General features: G+C 48.7%; 1 protein-coding gene across 1 annotated transcript in view; it reads right to left on the reverse strand.

The window, feature by feature from the left end:
• amot (angiomotin) overlaps nucleotides 1-11,170 on the reverse strand; it is an 18,572-nt gene extending 7,402 nt beyond the window's left edge. The window contains exons 1-5 of the mRNA XM_031572639.1: nucleotides 10,186-11,170; nucleotides 7,628-8,213; nucleotides 7,100-7,244; nucleotides 3,847-3,939; nucleotides 2,710-2,855 (exon numbers count right to left, since the gene is read on the reverse strand). Coding sequence (XP_031428499.1) covers nucleotides 2,710-2,855; nucleotides 3,847-3,939; nucleotides 7,100-7,244; nucleotides 7,628-8,213; nucleotides 10,186-11,039 — 1,824 coding nt within the window. The 5' untranslated portion in view covers nucleotides 11,040-11,170. The remainder of the gene's footprint in view (nucleotides 1-2,709; nucleotides 2,856-3,846; nucleotides 3,940-7,099; nucleotides 7,245-7,627; nucleotides 8,214-10,185) is intronic.
• Nucleotides 11,171-11,548: the final 378 nt, after the last annotated feature.

Genomic DNA, 11,548 nt, shown 5'->3' on the forward strand with positions numbered 1-11,548 from the left:
CCATAAAGCAGGTGGGTGGGTGCTCTCTCTCTCTCTCTCTCTCTGTCCCTCTCTCCCTCCCTCTTTCAGGGTTTCTCCCCTTCCTTCTTTTTCCCTCCTTTTTACTTCTTTGTCTCTGAGCTTTGCTGTAGAGATTTGTGAAGATTTGTCTAGGTCTTAGCTTGTGTGCTAAGATTTAAACCGGGGTCAGGGGGAATCCCTCGCACAGCAGAGAAAGAGTCAATCTAGGCAGGAAGGCCAAACGGACAGAGCCAGTCTCCTGCGAGTTCAGTCCGAGCTTTTGGTCTCCTATGAGTCATCATGGCCATCAGCTCTGAAGAGAGTCTCAATGGGCTGTGGGTTCAGTTTCATCTCAGCCAATCTCCTGTGGGTTCAGTTTCATCTCAGCCAATCTCCTGTGGGTTCAGTCAATCTCAGTCAATCTCCTGTGGGTTCAGCCAATCTCCTGTGGGTTCAGCCAATCTCCTGTGGGTTCATTCAATCTCCTGTGGGTTCAGTTTCATCTCAGCCAATCTCCTGTGGGTTCAGTTTCATCTCAGCCAATCTCCTGTGGGTTCAGTCAATCTCAGTCAATCTCCTGTGGGTTCAGCCAATCTCCTGTAGGTTCATTCAATCTCCTGTGGGTTCAGTTTCATCTCAGCCAATCTCCTGTGGGCTCAGTTTCATCTCAGCCAATCTCCTGTGGGTTCAGTTTCATCTCAGCCAATCTCCTGTGGGTTCATTCAATCTCCTGTGGGTTCAGTCAATCTCCTGTGGGTTCAGTCAATCTCCTGTAGGTTCAGTCAATCTCATGTGGGTTCAGTCAATCTCCTGTGGGTTCAGTCAATCTCCTGTAGGTTCAGTCAATCTCCTGTAGGTTCAGTCAATCTCCTGTAGGTTCAGTCAATCTCCTGTGGGTTCATTCAATCTCCTGTGGTCAGTCTGTTATAGTGTCTACTGTGTTCAGTCTGTTATAGTGTCTACTGTGTTCAGTCTGTTATAGTGTCTACTGTGTTCAGTCTGTTATAGTGTCTACTGTGTTCAGTCTGTTATAGTCAGTCTGTTATAGTGTCTACTGTGTTCAGCCCTTTAGTCAGTCTGTTATAGTGTCTACTGTGTTCAGTCTGTTATAGTCAGTCTGTTATAGTGTCTACTGTGTTCAGTCTGTTATAGTGTCTACTGTGCTACTGAGTCTACTGCCCACAGTGACCCAGCTCAGTAGTTAGTCCTGGAGAGAATCTCTGAACTGTTGATTTTCAGGTGAGAGAACAGGTCCTAGATCAGGTCACACACACAGAAGATTCTGTTTCACCACACGAGGTATGGTGTGGCCTCCCTGGTGCTCTGTGAAATGGAGTATGGTGGTGGAGCATGTTATTACTTTGCCATTACAACCAGAAATGTGCTGACTGGCTTTTTCCAGAGACAAAATGGCTTCTCTCTTTTTTGAAATATCCCATTGCATCGTGTGCCATCCATTATGTTCTCCTTCTCATTCTTCTGTCCTCAAGGGGGGTCAGGCTAACTGAGCTCACTTAGGAACAGTGGAGAAAACAGAACTTGGAAATTCCTGTTTTTTATGAATAGGGCATTTTTCTCTCCCTCTCTCTTTACCCCCCCCCAGAACAACCAAATGCACAATTCAACACGGGACTGACTCCAGCAACTACCATTGTCTGCCTGTTGATTTTGGCTTGTGCTTAATATGGTTAAATATAGCGAGCCTTTCCAAAATGTCAATTTCAGTAACAGTTTAAATAAAAAAAAATTTCCCCATGCCAAGTCTTATGAATCTAGTCAAAAATACAAGAGAATCCAAAATGAACCCTGGGCATGGCATCTTGGGTTTTCATTCCACAATTATAGTCCTCTTGGAACTTTTATGTCAGAGTATTATACAGACAGAAGTCTTTTTTGACCTCCTCCTCCTCCTCATTCGACTGAACTGTTCACGAACAGACCATAGTAGAAAACACATCCAATCCGGCACAGCTCAACAAGACCAATCTGGGACAGAGTGATACGAAACACATCTGACATTTTTCTAAACCTTGAATAGTTCAGCCTTCACCTCGCTGTTTCGACACCAACCAGGTGTGTGTGTGTTGGGCTCTGGAGGCAGAGGTGTGGTACCAGGGGGCTGAGGCCTGGGGTTTGGCTCCCTGCCTACAGGTCTGGGGAGAGTCAGAGACGCTGGGAAACACGAGCCCTGTCAAAGACATGTTCCTGGCGTCAGAGCGCCTAGCCATTCTGCAGATAACGGCGTTTCATGCTGAGGGCGTCTGAAATGCCTGGAGTGCCTGCAGGGTGAAGTTCGCATGAACGCAACGACTCTTCAGCCAAAACGGACAGATTTCGCATGAGCGAAATTCAGATTTTACAGTGAGTTTATACGAGATGGGATTTGGTGAAACGGTGGTTTCCTTTAAGAAGACACATGAGCAAATACACCTCTGCTTTGATGCTTCAGCATGCAGTAACCAGTCTTGACCACAGGGTGGCGCATATTCACTTAGTGAGGTCATGAGGGGGTGAAACAAGTCGTCACAGATCCGCGGTCTTTATATACCGTTATGGGTTCCATCGGTGTGTGTCTCTGCATGTTAATTCACCATCTACTTTGTACGTCTACATTGTAGTGTGTTGCTGTAACTGAATGTGGCCCAAATCAAGGGAGTGTCAGGATCTTATATGGGAGGACCATGTGGTGTGTGTGTGAGAGGAACTCACCTCTTCCTCCAGTTTGACTACTTTGGCCTGGGCGTTGTTGAGGGCCTGGTCCCGGATCTCGATGTGGCGGCGCTGGTCCTCGTTGGTGGAGCGCTGGGCGCTCAGCTCCATCTCCAGTTTCTCCTTTTCACGCTGAGTCTCCTTATCTGTCAATCAAACAGTGCATCACTTTCTCGTGTTCATACTGGGCGTCCTCTGGGTACCATCCATACTGACATATTCTGAGGTGATAGGGTGCTCCAAGTCTATGAAACACACATTAAGGGGGACACAACGTGTTTGTTTTTCATGTTTATGCCAACTGTCATCATGCCTGCCAATAATTTGTAATTATATGTGTCAGTCAGTGTGGGATAAAGACGGGTGGAAAGATATGTACAAATTTGTGTATGTATGTTTGTGAGTTAAGTTAAGTGTATAAGCTACTGGACGACCTAAATTTCCTTCGGGATTAATAAAGTATCCATCTATCTATCTATCTATCTACAATCCTGGGTATGCGTAATCAGAATTATACAGTATTACAGTCATGTTGCATGCTCTCATCTTGTGATACCTTGAGGGAGAAACACAAAGATATATCTTTACAGGCTGACTGGTGAGAATTCATCAAATCAATGGAGGAAACCAACTCTCCATTCTATTGATTTGGGATCGGTTTTGGGGCTGGAAATGACTCTGAATTAAATAATTAATAAGGAGACTAAATGAGTTGTGCTGCATTCTTTGCCATAGACATTTTCTAAGGCACAACACACAGCCAAGACTTCATCATAAGAGGCTTGGGACGACTCACTGATGAATCATCTTCAAATCATGAATCAACAACACAGCAATGTCTTACTCCGCCTTTAACTCTTAATCATGTCCTCACACTTACTGGTTTTAATTACGATTATGCCACTAGTACAACTAATTCCAGAGGCAATGACCCAGCTTTTAGTCATCAACCTTCCCGCCAAATGGAGGCACCATTGGTGAACCAAATGGGGAAAAAAGAATTGGGAACGCTGTACTAAAATGTATTCTGAGTCATTCGGTGTGTATCAGAAGTCTGCTTGATGAGCCAAACCAAAGTTTGTTGGCCAGTCTTCCCATTTCTGGAACTCAAGAGTCACTTTGTGTTTTCCTACTCACTCTGAGTGAGAAGCTGAGAGATGGTCTTGCGGTTCTCCTCGGAACCTTCGCACTCTTTCACTGCGAGCTGCTTGTTGGCCGTTTCCATGCGCTCTGAAAGAGAAGAAGAAACAACAACCATCAGATCAACTCTGTTCTTCCACATTCCATCTGCTGTCAAGTATCCTCACGTCGAGGAAAAGGCTGCAACTTGATGTTCAGGTTGTTCCTCAAGCCTTGGTACTGTAAGCTCAACTGGGCAGAGCAAAATGTTAACATTGGACCATGAGCCCAATCTCCCATGGAGCACACAGGCTGATAGAAATGTATCCCAGTACTGTCATAGCTGTCTTTGCGCCCCAATAACCTAGATCTCTCTCCTGTCCAGATCAGTGGCCATGACAACAGTGAGAAGGAGAGAGAACAGGGCACACACACACTGCAGAGCCCTTCATCCGTGTCTCAGATCACGTCTTGTGGACTTGATTAGCAGGAGAAGCTTGTATTTCGACTCAAACGTTCTTAACCGCACTATTTCCTATTGAAAGCAGACCAAAAGGTTCATACAAATGGCTCAAACAAATGCCTTCTTCTTCTTCTTCAACTAACACAGCATTCAAAGCCCAGCACTGTTGTATGCTGGTTCGACTAAACTGTGGTTTCTTGAAGCTCTGTGGGGAAGGGGGGAAATATTAGTCAGAGATACAGGATATTCTGCAACCAGGATGGGGAAAAAAAAAAGAATGTTGCCGTTGAGTAAATTGAGACCTTCTGGTGTGCAGCTCAGAGGAGAGATGGACACGGAGATGATTGGGATGAAGTGCTGTTTTTGTGGCCGCGGCGCTCGGCTTCAGCAAAACTACGCTCTGATACTGCACCACTGGGGCTGGTTGCTCAGCAAATACCAAAACAAGAAAAATCAAACAATAACCTCGCATGAGGGAAAACTCCCTCCAGGTCCAGCCCAGTCATAATTTAGCAACAGAGGGAGAGCAACGCTGGATTCATTAAAAGATGTATTATACTGCAGGGATAAAGAGGAGCTTTTTTTTTTTTTTTCCCTTCTTTTTTTGAGGGGGAGGGGGAGTGCAAAAGTAAAACTTTCATCAAGGAACTGGGCCAAACGTTAGAATAATATTTCCATGAGGGTAGGACAACTCGGCGCAGCGAGGGACATTCTGGCATTAACCGCCGGTCCCATTAATTCCCTAACTCATTGCAACGCAATAATCAAAACAACTTGTGCTCCGAGCACAGAGCAAAACCCCTTTCAAATCAATGCTCTTCACGTACAATGAACACCATTTAAACTCACCCTAACAAACAATCACTTTTGTAATGTGTACTGCCTGACATGCCAAATGTGTTCCCACAAATCCCATCAGGAGAATATGTGCGCAGCAATAACATCCAAGGCATTCCTAAGGGCTCGGCTTTTGACTAAGCCTCTTAGGACACGAGTCTCTGGACTTGAGCGCTAAAACCCCAGCAAACAGCCCCGAAGGTCCTGAGCGTGGCCCTCTGGGTGGGTCTCAGGCTGGGTCCACACATGCTAAAGTCTCACATCACACCACTCAGTTCTGAGAACCTTGAGCAGGCCCTCGGTGTGAGTGTGACCATGGCAGCACCACTGCACAGACAGAAGAATGAAAAACATGGAAAAGAACAGAGTGAAAAAATGAGGGGGGTGGGGGGGGGCTGGAGGGGGAGGGGGGAGGGGGAGGAAAAGGGCTCTCCCGGTGGACGCATGCCTGGGCACCCTGCTTCACCCCTAAAGCCTGAACATTAGACCGGTAAGACTGCTCCGTCGATGTCATATCCAAACACAGAATAAAGAAGCAGGAGTTTTGGAGGAACAAAGGAGGCTTTGCTTCCCCTCGTGCTGAGAGAGAGATATTCATACTTTGCCTGCAGGAAAAGTTCTTGATTTCAATTTGATTTGATGTGGTTATGTGCGAAAGGAAACTAGGCAGGGACTCTTTTGGCCTGGATACTCAACAAGAGGGGGTGGGGAGGGGGAAAGTTTTGGGAACATTCTAGAAGGAAATCCCTTGTTGAGAGCGGAACTTGAGGAGCAGGACCCAGTTCAGGCTGAAAGCTCCTTCCCATCTGATTAGCAGAAGGGACCCTCGGCAGAAAGGCACGCTGGACTTGTGGGTGGGGGTCAGGGGTGAGGGGTGAGGGGTCAGGGGTCATGACTTTATAGTGGAGCCGAAGAGAAGCCTGAGCCGTTTCTTTCTGTACTCGGACCATCTCTCCCATTTTTTTTTCATTTTTTTTTACTTTTCGGTTTGTCTTTGAAACTAACACTTGCTCTCTCTCTCACACACACACACACACACACACACACACAGAGACACACACAGACAGAAACAGGAAAAATAAGAACAAACACTACTACTTTCAGTTTGGTTTGCTGCTGATGCTCTGGTCTCTGCATGAGCAGCAGCAGTGGGTGACGGGACCAAGAGGCCTGCCTCTCTACCCTGGGGGGTTCACCACCACCACCCCCCCCCCCCTCCCCCCCAAGACTGGCTATTCAAAATCCAAGGCCTGACTCGACTCCCATGTGACCCATCTGAGAGCTTCTAACTACACGAGGAATAACAAGCTAAGGACTTCCTAAGACTGTCTCTGAAGGCATGTATATATTATATAGCCAATGTTCATGATTATATCAGTCGTACTCGACTCCCAAAGGGTGGCGCTGACATAACGTTGGTGGTAAGTTCCTTTACTGTAGATAAGTACCTCAGCTAAATGACCCATCATATAATCTACACGCAAGTGATTCCATTAGATGACTTGCTCCACAGTGAAGTTCTGACTTAACCAACTACAAACCCATCAATGAACCCAAAAATAAACATTCATGTTCGTACACAGAAGTTCTGCACAATGGTGATTATCAGATAACTGAACCACCAGCCACCACCAGTGAGGTCTATGTGCGCTTGTGGGGGCGATATAAAAAGTATAACGTATAATACATACAAATAACAATGTGTGTGTGACAGCACAGCGATACTACGTGTACTACGTGTTGTGATGATCAGCTAACCAAACTACTAAGCGACACGCAGCAGCAAAATGCAGCGAGAGGCCAGTTTTCCACATTTGGTGTCGCAGCCCAGACAGACACGACACGGCCAGATAACCTCATAAGATCAAGATCTCCTAAAATGCTCCTGTGCCTTAGAACATAGTAGGCTACCGCACTTCGAATGGCCACCACGACTGCATGAGGCTGGTGGGGTCGTGACCCCTGGCTCACCTCTGAGGTCGCGGTTGAAGTCGTGCAGCCGCCGCACCTCCAGCTCCAGCTTGTTCCTCATGGTCTTCTCCAGGGCCTCGCGCTTGGTCGACGACTTGGCCAGGTTCTCGTACGCCTCCGACACCAGCTGAATCTCCGTCTCCAGCTGAGGTGACAACAGGTTCAGGACAGTTTGTTTGTTTGTTTGTTTGTTTTTCACTGAAGACAAGAGATGTTCCAGCAAGGTGATTTCAGTTTTTTTGCATCAACACATAAATCAAAAGAAATACCGGGTCGAAAAGTAAACTGCACATTAACATAAAAAAAATAAAAAAAACCAGAAGTCCTGATCAAATCCCCTCCTTTTAAAGATGTCAGCTTTCAGGAGGGGGGGGGGGGGGGGGGGAGGGGCAAGTGTTGCCTCTTACCAGGAACAGATACCATTAAAAAAAAAAGTGAATTTTGTATTGATAACGTAACCAAAAGAAAGAGACCAACTGAAGTGTCCTCGGGAGAGATGAAAAGGTTCATGTGTGAGTTGAGTCTGACCTTCTGCAGCTTGGACACCTTCTCGGCACACTGCTCCGTCTCCTGCTTCAGCATGCGGTTCTCCTCCGTCAGCATGTCCACCATCTGCTGCGCCCGTGCCATCATGGCGTACGGGTCGCCGCCCTGCATCATCGAGTACGGCAGATGATGCCCATAATGATGTCCACCTGGTCCCGAGCCTGGTCCTGGTCCTGGTCCTTGTCCCGACCCAGACCCAGACCCTGGTCCCTGCTGGTACTGGTGCTGGTGCTGTTGTTGGTGCTGGCTCCTGGGGGCCGAACCGTAGGGGTCCTGAGGGAATGCATGATGGCTCCGCTGCAGTGATGGGTGATGCGCGGGGCCTCCGTGCCCATAGGGGTCTCCCTGATGGGAGCTGATGGGGCTACGGGGCCCCAGGGAGTAGGGGTCAGACGGATGGGGCATGTGGGGCGGGGGGGCGTGGCTGGAGGCGGCGGCCGCGGTGGCCATCAGGCTGCTGAGGGTGGCGGACTGGGCGCGGGACAGCGAGCCCACGGATGCGACCGAGGAGGTGGGGCTGTGGTGGTGGAGAGTCCTCTGAGAGTGAAGAGAACTCTCCTTGCTGGACCTGTGGGGGAAACAGACACAGCCAATCACATCGCTGCTTAATGAAGGGACAGGAACAACCAGCCAATCACATCGCTGCTTAATGAAGGGACAGGAACAACCAGCCAATCACATCGCTGCTTAATGAAGGGACAGGAACAACCAGACTACTGTCTACATACAAGGACATTAATGTTTACAGAATTACAGAATGACAACCTTGTTTTACAAGTAGCTTTCTCATTCATCTGACCACCAATATAAACCTATAAACAAAAACAATTATTAATTAAATGTAAGATCATTAATGGCACAATCTAACACGCAACAGACCACAGATTAACTTCCCAACGGTTTTACCGAAATTGTTGAATATGGTGACATTTACTTCCTTCAAGAGGAGTTACACCATGACAATATCTTATAGTAAACAGGGTTGAGTCTATCTACCTGTCACTTCCATCACGACAAAGGATTCCTTCACCACAGGAAGGAATGTGACATTCAAAAGGGGAAGAAGAGGAACTATTTTGGCGATTCCCTGTGTCGTTATTTTCTCGGTATGCAATCACCAAGAGTCACACCTACAGTAGTTTGAGCTTGAGAAAATGACTTTTGACTTACATCCTCCCAACTCCTCTGCAGCTTAGATGACTTTGAAGGAGTAAACAGCCTAGCTAATGTTCTATCATAGGAAAAATGGACATGTCAGGACTTGTCGGTCGATTATTAAAATACCCGATGCATTCCTCTTCAACGTCAAATAGTGCAGGGGTAACGAATGCAAAGAGAACAGGCCAAACAGGCTTCTTCCTAGACGCCTTTGTGACAACAAGTCTCCATCGGGAAGGGCCTTACATACAAGTCCCTACACATCAACCGCATCAACACATATCAGTTCGCCGAGGTTACAGCTCGAATATTACAATATCAGCGCAAGTTGGTTCACAGAGTTCACAAACATACTCATGAATGTTTACTTCAGTGTGTGTGTGATTTAGTACGTAGTATGTAGTATGAACAGGGGACAAAGGTTCTAGTTTGAATGCCTGTTGATGGGATAGAATGTCGTTTCAAGATTTGGGATTTTGTGGAGCTTAGGTGAAAACGACAGCCAGACATTTGAAGTGTCTCCAGTGTTAAAAGTTCTTAAGGATCGAGCTGTTGACTACTAGATAATCTATCTTCCAAAAAAGCACTGCCAGTCGCGCCTTAAAATCGAGCGTAAATTAGTTGGGAAAAATTTGCATTCATATATTTTATTAGAGCAACAACTGCAATGCAATTAACCCTTATATCTACTTATATCTAACGTTCAGTTCTGACCAAAGACACATTTTTTACCAGTCTTAAATCCAGCAGCAAACCAACCAACCAACAAACAACATATATTCAGACTGAAACCACCTACTCTGTTTTCAAATGAAGGCAGAGGAACGAAAGGCTTCAGTGAAAAATGGCCCAACAGAAAAAAAAAACTGCAGCTAAAACAAGTCGCAATCTTTTTGGTTTGTCAAAACATGTTGTGTCTAGGGTGTAGTTATCATTAACCAGTGAGTCAACGTCAACCGAGCCAGAGCCTTACGAGTCAATATTGTAGATTTTTTTTTGCCAGTTAATGCAGTCCTATCTGTTCTGACATTGCCATTTACATCGGTTAATTGAATTGTTAATCTAACTATCCAACTAAGTGCAATAATGTATACATTTAAACAGTATGTGCTCCTTGAGCTCAATCATTAAACTCAATGTTGTTAGCGAGTGGTTATAGGACCTTGCTTTAGCAGCGAGGCTACAGGACTAACAGGTCTGTCCTCTCAGACACGAGGGAGAGACCACCACCACAGGTCAAAATACTGTTCATTCTATTGCCACTGAATGCACCCACCCACCCCTCAAGAACATGTGGTTTTCTCAGCAGCACTTCAGGCTGTTTGTTTGTTTGTTTGTTTACATCAGTGCAGTCAAACAGAGTTGATTGTACACTCACTCACCGGAAAGATCCGTACTCGGGCGGGGGCTGGTAACGCACGTGGGGCATGTCGGAGCGCCCCTGCTGTGGTGGTGGGAGCCGGTGGGGGTCGGGGTAGTAGAGGTGACCCCCTCCGGACTCCTGCCCCAGCGGCGGCTGTTGCTGATGCCCGCCCTGCTGCCCGCCCTGTTGCTGCCCATGGTGAGGCTGGTGTTTGGGCGGCGGCGACGCGATGCCCTTGAAGGGGTAGTCGGGCGGGGGCCCGCGGTGCGGCTGGCCCAGCGAGGTGGGCTTGTAGTAGTCCCCGGGGGGGCCCGGCGGGGGCAGCTGCGGGGAGAGGGGTGCGCTGGTGACGGGCGCGTGGGCCTTGACCCCGCTGGTGGCCAGGGACAGCTGCATGAGGCGCTCGCTGAGGGAGCGCACGTGGCCCTGCTTCAGGTCCTTCAGCCCGTCGTCCTGGTGCACCTTGCCCGCGCCACTCACGCGCTGCACCGTCGGCCGGCCCTCCGTGCGAACCTTGGCGCTCCCGCCAACGCCAACGCCGGCTCCGGTGACCCCCGTCACGTAGAATGCCGCCCCCAGCTGGGGTTGCTGTTGTTGCTGCTGCCCGCATTGCTGTTGACCATGTTGCTGCTGCTGCTGCTGCTGTTGCTGTTGGGATGGCGGTGGCTGCTGGTGACCCCGGAAGTACTGAGACTGCACCTTGGCCTCCTCGTAGGTGGGCAGGTCCTCGGGGTTTGGCCCCCCTCCCATGCCGCCTCCTCCTCCTCCTCCTCCAGCTCCTCCACTGCCCCGAGTCCCCAGCTGCTTCTCCAAGCCACTGTCTGTCTGCAGCTCCTGTCCCTGGGGCTCCTGCCTGGCGATGTGGGGGATCATGGAGTGGTCGTCTGCTGGGCCTCCCGATGGGTACCCACTGATGGACCCTTGGTGACTCTGTTGCTGTTGGTGATGCTGCTGCTGCTGATGTTGTTGAAGCTGATGCTGCTGTTGTTGTTGTTGCTGATGTTGTTGTTGCTGATGCTGCTGATGTTGTTGTTGTTGCTGCTGCTGATGTTGTTGCTGCTGCTGCTGCTGCTGTTGTTGCAGAGCCAGGTAGTTGCGGCTCTCGCCGTAGCGCATCTGCTCCTGTAGGAGGCGCTGGAGGACGGTGTTGCTGCCGCCGCCGCCGCTTCCTCCGCCCCCAGGCGCCTCGTCTGCCGTGGGCCTCATGTCGAAGTCGCGCAGACCCCGCACCTCATGGAAGGAGGAACTGCGGCCTCGGTCAGCGCTCCCTGCGGAGGACAAGAACCAGGAGAGAAAGAGGGGTGGGGACAAGAGCACAAAGAGCTGGGGGTTAGGGTGCGCAGCGCGACAAGAGCCTCTTGTGGTACACGCCAGACGCAGAA

Source organism: Clupea harengus, chromosome 8 (assembly GCF_900700415.2).
Source record: "Clupea harengus chromosome 8, Ch_v2.0.2, whole genome shotgun sequence".
Lineage (NCBI taxonomy): Eukaryota > Metazoa > Chordata > Actinopteri > Clupeiformes > Clupeidae > Clupea > Clupea harengus.